This window comes from Tamandua tetradactyla, chromosome 23 (genome assembly GCF_023851605.1).
Source record: "Tamandua tetradactyla isolate mTamTet1 chromosome 23, mTamTet1.pri, whole genome shotgun sequence".
NCBI classification, from domain to species: Eukaryota; Metazoa; Chordata; class Mammalia; order Pilosa; family Myrmecophagidae; genus Tamandua; species Tamandua tetradactyla.
The window spans coordinates 34,325,450-34,339,649 of record NC_135349.1 but is presented as its reverse complement, the minus strand read 5'-3'; the positions used below and the strand labels follow the sequence as shown (position 1 = coordinate 34,339,649).

At 41.0% G+C, this 14,200-nt stretch overlaps 2 protein-coding genes across 2 annotated transcripts in view; one reads left to right on the top strand and one right to left on the bottom strand.

Annotated features, from left to right (window-relative positions):
* The window catches only part of HS3ST2 (heparan sulfate-glucosamine 3-sulfotransferase 2), a 110,288-nt gene extending 99,669 nt beyond the window's left edge, over positions 1–10,619 (top strand). Inside the window, exon 2 of the mRNA XM_077141560.1 lies at positions 9,367–10,619. Coding sequence (XP_076997675.1) covers positions 9,367–9,985 — 619 coding nt within the window. The 3' untranslated portion in view covers positions 9,986–10,619. The remainder of the gene's footprint in view (positions 1–9,366) is intronic.
* The window catches only part of LOC143667378 (uncharacterized), a 183,188-nt gene that overhangs the window by 82,388 nt on the left and 86,600 nt on the right, over positions 1–14,200 (bottom strand). The gene's annotated exons all lie outside the window — the stretch shown is intronic.

Genomic DNA, 14,200 nt, shown 5'->3' with positions numbered 1-14,200 from the left:
GAGGATATTGTTCTGAAATGACATAGAATCTTTGTCTTTTAGGCCGAATACTTAGATGATTAAGCAAAACTTTTTATAGCCTACTATTAAGAGCAGACCAATAATCCAAGAAAATTTCATTCCTTTAACAGAGAGAAAACCAGACTCCAGTTTTGCATGAATATACAGCTTATACAAAAGCTCTTTAAAAATATTATAAACCAGCTTATCATATCCTAGTTAGCATCATACCATGACAAATAAAATTCATTCCCACAACCTTAAGTTACCAAAAAGAATCTTTGAAATTGTCTTCAAACATCCTACAAAACCTAATTATTCATAAAATAAAGTTTATCAAAATAATAACTTCATTAAACATAAATTTACATTTTCCCTTATCTTAAAGATCTAATAGATATAATGTCAGCTTATGTTATTGGTGTCTGTATAAATCTAGGGGATAAAAAATATATATAAAAAATATAAATCTAAAGTTGAATAAAATTGAATGCATGTGTTGCACTTAACCATGACAGTTCAGAGAACATAGCTATTTTTAGGAGATAGTTTCCAAAAACTATTGCTTTCTCCAGTTTACCGTTTTATCAGTATTCCAGTGAAATATATTATGAATAATTTCCAAAATAGCTTTCCGGAGGCAAGTAGGGAGGGCTGGTTTAAAGCTGTGATTTAATTGCAGGCTTATGAAAGCAGCCAGCATTTTCCCATTCTTTTTTTTTTTTCCACTAAAGTTGTTTGGTTCATAAAGTCATCATAGGAATAGAAATAGGGCTAAAATTTGTGCTGCATTTTTGCAGCTGTATTTAACGCTATAGTAGTTACAAGTGTTTTCCTCTGTATTTGCCTAAGAATGACTAGGAATTTTAATTATCCCCCAAAACTTTGGTTATCTAGACATTTCTTAAGACAAGAAGGTTAAAAACCTTTTTGTTTTCATTATATCCTAAAATTATGAACAACATGGAACAACATGAGCTCTGGAAAATATCTTACAATTATTTAATTTATCCCAAGCGTACTTTAGGAAAACTTTCCCATAGCTCTCTAGGACATTTTCCTTTACCTGCTGGATCTTTTGAAATTTGGCAATTAGATTTTATTCAATTACTCCCATTCAAGGCTATAAATATTTTAATAATGATTTGTCTACTGTGGCTACTGCAAAAGTATTATTAGGGAAAAAAAAGTTTAATTGGGGACTTCCCTCTGAACAAACGTGGCTTGTTCCGCAACATTTCCCCTATGCCTATTGTAACTGAGAAATTAGGAATTAACACATGATTATGATTACCGAATCATTAAATACAGATTTTTTTCTTGCTATATGGTAGAGTAGGTAGAGGTTAATACTTGAAGTTACTGAAACTCACCTAGTCTCAGCCCTGTGTATACTTGTTAGTGAAATGGTAACGACTCCATCTCCTCTTGTCTGAACCCATAAAAACCCTGAACTCCTTAAACTCAGGAATACAAATTTGGGGGCCAGTAAGCCATCTGAGCTCCCTCTTCGACATAGCAATGAACTCTTTCTCTCTTTGAAAAACGGTGTCACGGATTGGCTGTTCCGCGCATCAGGCCGAGAACCTCACATTTGTTCGGGATCTCTGTCATCCCTAACTCGCGGCCCAGCAGAGAGAATTCTAGAGCAAACCCACATCTCCCACATCTTTCTGCCCCCAGGCCTCCCCCATAGCTGCCCCGACCGGTTTGCTTGTCCTAGATACGGGGCTTAATCTGTTCAACTTTTTTTTTTTTTTACATGGGCAGGCACCAGGAATTGAACCCAGGTCCTCTGGCATGGCAGGTGAGCATTCTTTCCTGCTGAGCCCCCGTGGCCCCCGTTCAACTTTAAACAAAGCATATAAAGGTTGAGCCATCAAAGAAAAACTAGGAATCTAATTTTTACAATATCCTGCAAAGGCCCAAAACAATCTCTTTAATGAATGGTTTTGGTCTTAGGAGGGAGGAAAGTTAGAATGCCTTGGATTCTGCTAAGCTCTGGAAGAAGGTCCTGGGGCAGGCACAGGTGGGACAAAAAGAATTGGCTAAAAGGGTTGGAATAGCATTTTAAGTGGGTGGAGTTTAAATTTTATTTCTTTGATGTAAAGAACAGGAATATGTATGGCCCTTACTTCCTTCTCCTGGTCTGTTGAATCTGATTTTAAAAGTTTCAGATGAGGGCGGTGAGATTTATGACAGTTTAGGTGGCCCTAGTATTGATCAGAGTTCCTATGCCCTTGTTTTAATTGTTTCCAATTACCAGATCTATTTCGCCTCAAGATGTGACCTGGGCGATTGGAAAAGTCTCTGCCATTTCCTGAGGCTGCCCTAACAGTTAGGTTGAAAGGCACTCTGCTTACTCAGAGGGCAAAGAGAGTTAGAAGGGGAGGCTGCTGTCTGCAGCAGGTTGCAGGTCATTTCTTTCCAATGTCCAGGTTGATTTTAGTATTTACAAGTACTAAGGCTCTGAACTCTGGTACCTAGAGGTTTTGGTTTGTCTGTGTGTTTTTTTTAATTTCTTTCTTTCTTTCTTTCTTTCTTTCTTTCTTTCCTTCCTTCCTTCCTCCCTCCCTCCCTCCCTCCCTCCCTCCCTCCTTCCTTCCTTTCTTCCTTCCTTCCTTCTTTCTATTTAGATGCTTATTTTAGCTTGGGAGGATTATTCTTTTCTCAGTGTTTTCCTCCCAAATAGTTTGTTCTATTTAGATTTCTGCATGCCCTCTACCAGCAGTCCTGTAAATTAATTGGTAAAAGCCTGAGCATCCAGGCTCATAAGTTTGAAATGATGAGACTGAAGTTTTGCAAAACCTACTGTGTCTTGAGTAGGTTTTGGGAAAACCTATAGAAGGGGAGCTGGGCTAAGCCAAGACACACAGCAGGAGGGCAGGAGTAGTTCAAAGAGGAAAAAAGCTCAGCTCCCTCAATTGCTGGGACTCCAGGTGTGCGCACGTGTGTGTGCATTTTGTTGTTGTTATTAATTTTGCATTACCTTCCAGAGGTAAGATAATATACATCAAACAAACAAAATAGAAAGTTAGACACAGAAACACAAAGATATATAAAACTCACTAGTTTCAACTATCATATAGTTACAACTATAATTTGTACCTTTCTGCAAATTCTTATTCTGATATAAAGACATGTAAGACCGTACATATGAGATGTCATCCAATTTTCTCTTTTTTCACTACAAGTCTAATCGTAATTAAGAGACCCGTTCTCTAGCCACTGTTTCCCATATTCCAGTGTACATTGGGGTCAGGCTGGGTTATACAAGAATATAATTTTTCTCTTTTCATGGGTTATAACATAACATTGACCAATTATTCAATATGCATCCTAAAGGGCTACAATCAGGTATACTAGTTACACTTCCCATGATTATCTAATTAATTTGATAATATTAACAACTATTACTATAAATATAGTATTAGTACTTTACAGAAATCCATACAACCCAACAAACCAGAAATGAAGTGCTTAGAACAAAGGTGATCATTCTGGAAGCAAGGGTGACCTTGGTCCAGGGGACTCAAACTTCGTGTCCCTGACCACCTTCTGCCTTGATGACCTACTCTGCTCACCCAAGCCTGGAGGCAGGTCCAGACACTGCTTCTCCCTCTGAAGTCTCCCTACGCTCCGATGACTCCGAGGCAACAGGAGGGCGAAGAGAACCCAAATGTCGAACCTCCAGACAGAGGTGGTCTGGGTGGCCACACAGACTCAGTTTAGATGCTCAGAGTCCTGTTGCTTCCTGTTTGAACGGAGCTCGAAGGATATTAAGGAATGATGAGAAAAAAAAGAAAGGAAGAAAGAAAGAAAGAAAGAAAGACACAGACGAGCTCAGGGGGTCTGAAGCTTGAGTTTACTTCAGACAGACTTCAGAGAGACTTCAGACAATTTTATTCTCAACCAGATCCTGGTTATATACCACAGGATGTCAATAGATATGCAGGCATTTCCTGAGGGAACAAGATTCTTATCTCACAGTGTTCTTCATACTTAACATAACTGTTTGGGGTAAACATTCTCTTCCTCCCAGACTGCTCTACATAACAATCTCCACAGTTTACCGCCGCCATCCTGAGGCCAGCAGCTTGCAACAAATCCTGTAGGTCTTGGTTTAAACTCTTGGCTTCTACAGAGTCCTTTGGGGTCCCAGGGTCCTCGGGCAGTGGCTTCCTAAGGATGCCTCAGTCCCACCAGAGTTGCCAGAATTTGTGGCTGAAAACTGCAGATTTGGTACCTGATGCACAATACAGTGACACTGGTGCTTCAGAGAGAGAAAGGGCTTTTATTTCATGGCCACTGAGAAAGCAGACAGGAGCAAATAAAGTCTCAAATCTGTTTCCCTGAGTCTATAGAGTTTAGGGGTTTTGTCAAGACAAACAGGGGAGGGTGGTGAAATTGTTACCATTATAATAACCAATAACTAAGCTAAAATAGCCATTATAATAACAACTGTAAATAACTATAATATCATGTAAAGGAGTGGAACTAAGCTAAAATAACCAATGCAATAACAGGTATAAATGACTACAATATCATGTAAAGGACAGAACTAAGCAACCATTCCAATAACAAGTATAGACTACTGCAATATCACATAAAGGATGGAACTAAGCTAAAGCAACCATTACAACAACAAGTACAAACACTGCAGTCAGTGGTTACATTACCAGAAGGTGGATGTACAGAGTGCCGGGAGATGCAAATAAGGGTTTACAGAGGGTGTGATTTTGGACTTGGTAAGATGAGTTAACGATTCACCACAGTGAGAGAGACAAGATGGATGTCCCAGACTCTTAAAAGAAAAACATTCAGCAAATGCAGAACACACATAAAAGAACAAGACATATTTTTTTGGGGGGGGTGTGTGAATTTTGTGCCCAGCATGGCATAAGTACTGCGTTACCAGGAAGCACGATAGATTAATTCTAGAAAGGTAGGCAAGGGCCTTGAGTACCTCAACTAATAAGGATTTTATTCAAAGGAATAAATTGATCTTTGACATGATCACATTTGCTTTAGAAAGATTTCCTTGGAGCCTACAAAATATGGAATGGATTAAAAAGGAAAAGGTGAAAAGGGCCTGAGGCCACATGAGTGGTTAGGAAAGAAAGAGAGAAACTTGAGAAATTTGGGGAGATAAGACTTACAGAAATGAAAGACATTAGATGTGAGGAGTCAGGAATGGTTCTGAGGTTATTCTACTTGTGAGTGGATTCATGGTGATATTTGCAAACATAGACGAGAGAGAGGAGTGTGGGGAGAAAAATGGTGAGTTCAGTTGTTGGGTGAAATATCTAGTCCATGGGCAGTTGGATAGCCCAGTTTAGAGTATGGGAATAGTTTTATATCTGCAGATACAGTTTTGTGAGTCATTAGCTCCCAGGAGATGGTTAAAAGCTGGGAAAAGGAACAAGAACATGTAGAATGAGAGAAGTGAAACAACATGCATTTATGGTCTCACAGTTTGGGAGGTTATAAGTCCAAAATCAAGGAATCGGCAAGAATAGGTCAGAATGGTTTGTAGGAAGCTCCAGAATGATTTGGAGAATTGAGTATTTGAAAAGAAGCTAAGATTTAAAAACATAACTGGATTAGGCAGGTCATTGACTTCATTCATTCCTCAGAAATACTGATTGAGATCCTACTTGTGTCATGGACTGCAGAAGATGTGGGAAATAGAGCTGTAAATATCATACACTCTGTGCATGCGCTTATGGAGTTTATGATCTAGGGAGTGACTTAGTTCTCCCAAAGAGGAGAGTTATTGGGTTGCAAGTTACAGAAATTGACTCTGACTAGCAAACTAGTAATAATTTATGGGAAAGTTGTGTAGTAACTCGCAGAACTCATTGGAAGGTAGAAGAATTAGGTCTCAGAAAGGTCAAAAACAAAATAGCTCTGGGACCCAGTAATAGAAACAGATGAGGAGTCTCTTCTGGGCTCCTAGGTCTGGGTGAAAAAGCTCCATTTTCAGTCTTTATGATATTTTTAGTCTTTATGATACAATTGGCACTGATTGGCAAGAGGTATAGTTTCTCAAAAAATCTAGGGGTTAGCAAATATAGGGAAAATTGTTGCTGAAGAGGTTGAAACGACAGATTGAAGGTCAGCAAGTCCAAAGAGTGTTAGGCTATTCTTTCAATAATTTTTGCAGAGCTGCATAGAAAAGAAAGGAGGCTAAGTGTTATAGGGTAAGAAACAAGTTCAGCTGTTTGTTAGCAATTGGAAACAAATGAGCAAAGTTTAAACCATGGCACAAGTAGTAAAAATGAGCTTTGAAGCAAAATCTAATGCCCCCTCCCCAAATATGCACAGAGCAGAGAGATGTATCTACTATCTCCTTGCAGATGATCATCATACATGCATCCAGGAGTCTATTCCGATGACCTAAGAAGAAACAAAAAGGTACGAGTGCTCTCTGGTAGGAGAGAGAAAATTTGAAGTACACAGGAGCCATTTGACTCATGGAGTAATTGCTGTGGTGTTGTTTTACAGCCTGGTACTTACATCTTCCTTAATATTGTGCAATTTGGTTTTGCAGCTAATACGTTCCTGTTTGCCAGGAGGCTTATGACAAATACCACACAATGGGTTGGTTTAAACAACATGCATTTATTGTCTCACAGTTTGGGAGGTTACAAGTCCAAAATCACTAACATCAAGGAATCGGCAAGGCTATGCTCTCTCCCCAAAGTCTGTAGCATTCTGGTGCCGACTTGCTGCAACCCTTGGGGTTCCATGGCTTACATTTCTGCTCCCTGTCACCTGGTGGTCTCTCTCCCTGTTTCTGCTTTTGTGGTTTCTGTCAGCTTCCTACTTCTGGCTCCTCCGTATGTCTTTCTCTGACTCTTGGCTTCTGGTTTCATTTCATTATAAGACCTCCAGTAACATGGATTAAGACCCACCTAGATTCAGGTAGCCACTCCTTAACAAAAAATGACATCTTCCACAGGTCCTATTTACAAAGGGTTTCAAACCCACAGAAATACAGATTAAGTTTAAGAACATATTTTTGTTGTTATACATAATCTACATATGCGAATGAGGAAGGTAGTAGGAGGGTGAGACTTCACATTAATTCACAACTGAGAGAATGATATAATACTCTTAAGATCACTGGAATTGGTCAGTATTTTCTGAACTGGTAACAGCAAGATTTCCGGTAGGTACTCCTACTCACAAAAATTCATAGTTTCATAGTGAAATAAGTTTGGGAAATGCTGCATTCTCAACCTCTCTCTCGGACATTCTTTAGCACTAATGCAAAGAAATCTGTTTAATGGTTTGACAAGCCAACTCCTTTATGTTAGGGAAGAACTTTATATCAATAACTCCCCAGCAAATTTGGAAAGTCTTTAAAGAGAGTTCAGATGCACTTTACATTTGTAACTTCATTTACTCTCTTGTCATAAAGACCAATACCTAATTATAATGTGTGCCAAGGTCATAATATGATGTTGCCAGATTCTGAAGAAAAGCCAGTCAAAGAAGAACTCTACTTAAGTGTACTTGGATTGTTTGCTAATAATGCTATTCTATTTTAAAAAAATGATTGGCCTATTCAGTACTATTAAATACCATTAAAACATTTGATTCACAAGAATCCATTACAGATCTTGGCCCTAGAAGCAAAATACCAGTTGCATCAACCTAGTTGCATAATGACTTTGAAGATTGAAGGGGATAATGGGCAGGGTTGCAGGGAAGGCAGAAAGGAAAAGGATCTGAGAGCATGAGTGGGCAAGTGAGTGAGCCCGTGCATGCCTTATGGATGGGGTAAAAGCCATACCTTGATGGACTGGACAAAAGCCAATCTGCCTAAAGTGTATTGCATTCTGACAGCCTTAAACTAGAACAATTATGTTGTTGATATGATGATGATAGTGGTGAAATGAATATTCACTGGGCCCAGGGAGGGGTTATGGGAGAGAGTAACTTCAAGAAGATCACAGATTAATTTGAAGATCTAACATAATGAGATTGAGACTGTGGGAAAGGTGGAAAGGAATAAAGTTATAGCCCTAGAGTAGAGATTCAGAGTTAACCATTTCAGAATTAGGGCAACACCGATGACAAAATTCAAGGGATGACCGTGAGAAAGATGGGTGAAGGGAAATGAAAACGGAAATTTGGGAAAGAGAAGCTCAGAGAACATGAGGCTGGGGTATTGGATGGAGATGATGGTATGAGCTGGGAGACAGACCAGGAACCAGGAATCTATATTCCACAGGAATGTGGGAGATAAATGCCCTTGGGGGGTGGGGTGAAGGGGGTGACAATTCATAGTGGCAGGATTGGGAAAAGGATTGTCAACTCTGTGATTCTCAACTCTGTCTTCACAGTAGAATTAACTGAGGAGCTTCCAAAAATATATATTTTTAATAATTGGCTTAGGATGGGTATTTAAAAAACAGACATCTGTATTTTAGAACAACACAAAACACCCTCAGGTGGTTATAATTTGTACCCTAGATTTAAAAAATAATAATAACTAGTTTGAGGGTAAAGCATGAACTTCAGAAGATGTAATGATTGAGAACCAGGAATGTTCCACTCCACCACGACTGAAGGAGACTCATCAAAGTCTCAAGCAGAGCCAGGGAATTAAAATGTAAGAGAGAAAGGGGTTGAGTTTCCAGCCTGGAGTTCTGTGCTTCTTCAGGCTTATATGAAGGATTTATTTCATATAACTTTTAGCAGGAGAGGATGACAGAACTCATTTCTATAACAGCTGCTATTTCTGAGAAACAAGATTTTTTTCCCCAAAAAGTTTTTCTTAATATATTTGGAGAAATATCTTTGGCCAGAGCACTACTCAGTGACTTACTTTGTATTTTTTTATATATATCATAAGCATATTCAAATGCGAATGGTATAAAAAGTTATACAAATGAAAGGTAATTCTCATTTATCTCTAACCTCCTAGCTCTACTTCCACCCCAAACCCCTCCCTAGAGGCAACTAACTGCCTTTGTAGATTTCTGGTGTATCCTTCTCCAGGTATATAGTCTGTATCTTGCCTTTTTTTTCTTTTACTTTTTTCCCTCTATCTTGGAGACCGTTTCCCAGATCTACCTAGCCCTATCCTTTGGCTATTCCATATTTTAATCACATATGGATGGACATTTCGAATGTTCCCAATATTTAAGCAAACTTATTAAAGGGGAAAAATCAATAAGACAAAGTGGGTACCTCACCAGGAGCCCAGGTGAGAGAAGACAGACTTCACACATCACAGAGGGAAGGAGGGGGACTCACTGGGGAGCTGGGTGTAGGGAGATGGTCTCACTGTGCCTGGGGCCCAGGTCCTCCAGGAAAACTCTTGTCTGATGATGTGGTGTTTCTGTCCCACAGAAGCCTGATGCCCAGGACCCTGGAGAGCCAGATCACGCTGGAGAAAACACCCAGCTATTTCGTCACCCAAGAGGCCCCTCGGCGGATCTTCAACATGTCCCGGGACACCAAGCTGATTGTGGTGGTGCGGAACCCCGTGACCCGCGCCATCTCCGATTACACCCAGACGCTGTCCAAGAAGCCCGACATCCCTACCTTCGAGGGCCTCTCCTTCCGCAACCGCACCCTGGGCTTGGTGGACGTGTCGTGGAACGCCATCCGCATCGGCATGTATGTGCTGCACCTGGAGAGCTGGCTGCAGTACTTCCCCCTGGCTCAGATCCACTTTGTCAGTGGCGAGCGGCTCATCACTGACCCGGCCGGCGAGATGGGGCGGGTCCAGGACTTCCTGGGCATTAAAAGGTTCATCACAGACAAGCACTTCTACTTCAACAAGACCAAAGGATTCCCTTGCTTGAAAAAAACAGAATCGAGCCTCCTGCCTCGATGTCTGGGCAAATCGAAAGGGAGAACTCACGTACAGATCGATCCTGAAGTGATAGATCAGCTCCGGGAATTTTATAGACCTTATAATATTAAATTTTATGAAACTGTTGGACAGGACTTCAGGTGGGAATAAGCCAGAGATACAAGGACTCTTGTCTTCTATGAGGTTTGTGCTTGGAGCATATAATTCAACAAATTCGGGCTCAAGCCACTTTCTCATCTTGGGTTCCATCACTCTGGAACAGGGATGCCCAGCTAAGGCCAGGAGACCAAGGGTTCCTGCCACTAGCTCTCCCCAGTCTGTCAAAGCAGAGTTGATCTGCTTCTGGCATATTGGGTCAATTTCAGAATCGTTCTTCCTTCGGCCTGTAAGAGGCTGTTGGAAATTGCTTTAAGAAGAGTGGATCTTCCATGATGATAGATATTTTAAGTGGTGATAGTTCTATTGCAATGAACAACACAGTCTGTCCTTGTAACTGTCCACCCCAGAGTGGGCTTGTTAATTCCAAGTGGCATGTACCTTCCCCCTGAGCTTGACTTCCCTGAGCCACCCACGGTGGTGGGATGGGAAATCCATCCTTAGTCCTCCCGAGACCTTAGCAGCTCATCAAGAAATTGCAAAGTGGTAGGCACCTCTGGCCATTCCTAAGAGATGAACACTTTGGTGATAAAATAAGCCAGTGGTTTCAAAGCTGTGGTCTCAGCTGTGTTTGAAGGATACTGTCTTTGAAAACTACCTTATGACTCTTCCTGCTCCCTCTGGACAAAAGCACATAATTCTGCTGTTACGGGTACTTTCCTCACCGAGCTTTCATGTTCAGCATGCAATCGAATCATGCTTGTCCATGTGAAATAAATATGGCTCTCTTGTGTCCTTAATGCTGGGCTCCTCTCTGTAAGCCAGGCCTGGTGTATAACTCATTTGTTCAGTTCCCCCCAAGGTGGGGGCTGGTGCTGGGATGGTTTGGGAGGACACTGAGGGGTGCAAAGACTGCATGGAGGAGAGTTGGGAAGTGGAGATGGGAAGAAAGAGGTTCTTACTGGAGAGACTGGGGAAAAAAGACCACGTGGAGATCTGTGGGACATCTTTTTTGAAATATAGGTCCAGCTGGGTCAATTCCCTGCTTAGAAGCTTTATTCTAAAGGGCCAAACTGGAAGCCCAAGGGCTGATGCGGCATCAGATACATTTTTGTTTGGCCAACATGATGTTTTGAAATAATTGCCAACATTTAAAAATTGATAACATTAATATAAAAATATGGATCTCCAGCTCTTTATTCAATTAAAAAAAAAAAAGGGAAATTTGGCTATGCTGAGCCTTCACTACAGCCTGGCAACAATTGATTGACCGTCACCTTTGTATGGGGCATCCACTCCAAGTTTTGTAATCCCTACCTAGCCCACTTCACTGATTTACATCACCTGCCCCTGAGGGCTCTTGAGTTTGCAACCCTGCTTAAGGTGTGTCCCCTAACCTCAGAATAAAGTCCACATCTTCCAGCAAATTCACATCCTGCAGCATGGTGCCCAAGATGACCCAAATTACAGTTTCAGGCTCATCTTCTGCTTCTTCTCCCTCATCTTAGAATACAATTTCACAGAACTGCCTACTCTTTCAAGTTGCCATGCCTTTGCCTGGAATGCTTCACCCGACCCCAGCCTTCCTCCACCTAATGAAAACCCATTATCCCAATAAGATTTCACTCAAGTGTCCACTTGCTTGATTATTTGTGAAGATTTCCCCAGCCAAGCTGAGCTATTTGTTCTCTTTTCTTTGTTCACTTGGTAATTTTTATGTATCTCTATTATAGCTTTTATCACACCAGATTATAATTATTTGTGGAAATCACTTTCTCCATCATAGACCACAGGGTAAAAATTGTATCTTGCTAACAGGTAGAAGGCACACAGTAAATGTTTGGTGGATGAACTTATGAGTGGATGACGGATGGTGGAGGCCTGGAAGCATGGATGGGGATGTCCCAAGGAGTTGCATTTCTAAGACATGCTTTCCAGATGGCTCCATGGTACCCATGGGAGGTGAGGAAAGATTTCTCAGCCAGCAGGAGTCACTTTGCTTTTGCCTGCTCTATCAGGCATGGTGGAAGATCCCTGAAAATGGGGTCTGGTTTATAAGGGTGGAAGGTACAAATGTCTAAGACATTCTTTCCATGCCTTAGACCATCTTCCTGACCCAAGTATCTTGTAGGAGATCAAATGACGTTCTATCAAGAAAAAGTCAGTTCTAAATGTCTGAGCCCTGGGTGTTTTCCCCATGGACATTTCCCCAGGTGCACGGAGAAGAGATGTAAATGTCAGTGGGAACCATTACTGCCTGGAAGCTGAGGCCATGAACCTCTGGTGACTGAAAGAAAGATGGGTTGTATGTGGAAAATAATAAATTTCATTTATGCATTCCCCATCTAAATATATTTAGTGTCCTGTGGCCCTAGGCCATGTAGTGGCCAAAGTTTTATCTGAAGGGAAACAGAATGATGTTAGGACATAAAGAAAACACCCAAGAAAGAGTCGATGAAATTTGTTTGTTTGTCCCGATTAGAGTCTAGTAGAAAATGATGAAAATTCTGAATTTTATGTGCATAACATTTAGCCTTATTCCTTTGCATGACAAACATCCTCAGACCACGACTTAAGTTACCTCCAAGTATTGTCTGCTTTAATGAATAGGTACAAATCCATTGTAATCAGCATATCAATCATTTTAGGCAAGTAAAAGATGGAAGTACCTTAAAAATCCTAGTTTAAATGAGTGAACTCTGGTATACATGAATTTGCTCAGCAAATTCTGATTTTTAATTCAGTACCAATGTCCCCTTTAGCCCAGGCTGCCCCAGGGCAAAGTAGCACAAGTTCCAAATTAATACAGTTTAAATAGAATGGTTGACTTTTCATTCTGAGACAAAGAATTCTCCTTAGGGCGTGTGTGTGTTAGGATTGGTTAGGCTGCTGAAACAGGACCCAAAATTCAGTGCCTTGAAAGATTGTAGTTGGTTTCTCTCTCATTAAGAGTCCAGAATATATGGGGGTTTCACAATATCAGAGACTCAAGCTCCTTCCTCTTGGTCTGCACGATCCGAGATGGCTCACCCCATGTCTGCATTCCACTTGGCAGGAAGGGAACTTAGAAATAAATGAATATCACACAAGGGAGGACAAACAGGCTATTCATTCAGAGCTTGCTGTTGCAAGAGAGTAAGCCACCATCACTCACATTCGGGGAAGACTCAAAGCTTCATAGTGTACAAATGCAAAGCATCAACTATGTTCTAAAGTATAATCTTTAATTTGAATGGCCATGTGCTCAGCTAAATCTTAAGTGTTTCCTTATCAAAGAAGGAGAGAACAAATATTGGAGGGGATCTAGCTGTCTTGGGTGCACAATCTTATCCCCCAAGATTGTGCCCCCACATGTACCTTGTTCCTTTGTAGCTCAGTGAGTATCAATATGGGAGTGTGTTCCTCCACTCATCTTGGAGCACGACATGCCTGTGTCAGTCCCTGCTTTGTTTCCTCTACCTCTATATAGAGACAATATGGTGGAGAAGAAAGCACAACTTTGGAACCCCAACAGGTTTGAGTTTGGATCCGTCCTCTGCTGCTTCCTAACGTACAAAAACTTGGGCAAATTATTTAACTTCTCTGAGCCAGTTTTATCATCAGTAAATTTAGACATAAATTGCACCCATAATAAGGGGTCCGTTGTGAGGATTAAGTGAGAAAAATACATTCCTAATACATAATAGATGCTAAATTTATATTCTCTTTATCCCTTCTTGTTTAGTTCTTGGCGGTGTAATCTGTCATAGGTCCTCCACTCCCAGAGCTTGATCAGCTGCAGCTCTGATAGAACCATGGATATAGCAATTTCCTCCACCCAATCTCTTCCAATGTGCCTTGAAATTAAGTCACCCTCACCACACAAGATCAAGTGGCTGAGCCTAAACTACTGAGCTGTGGAGTATCTGGTCAAATAAACTCAACATCAGTTGCCTTCACGGTAAGGTTCACTTTGGTTTTCCCAGGACAGATCCAGTTTATACATGTTATCCAGAGTAATTAGGAACATTACCCTGTTCACTCTCGATGGTACCCCAATTTGATTGGAAAATCCTGGGTGTCCTTATTGTTCCTAAGCCAAAGTTGTCCCTATGTGGTATTCATGATGGCCTAGACCCCTGGTCTAGTCTTCTCCTTTGCCATATTTTCTACTCTGATCTTACTAGCTTATTCTTCTAAAGGTTTGATCCCAAGATATCATATCTGGCTCCTCATCATCTAGTTCTCAGCTCAAATACCTACCAAACATTGCCCTCCCCCTCCCTCAAG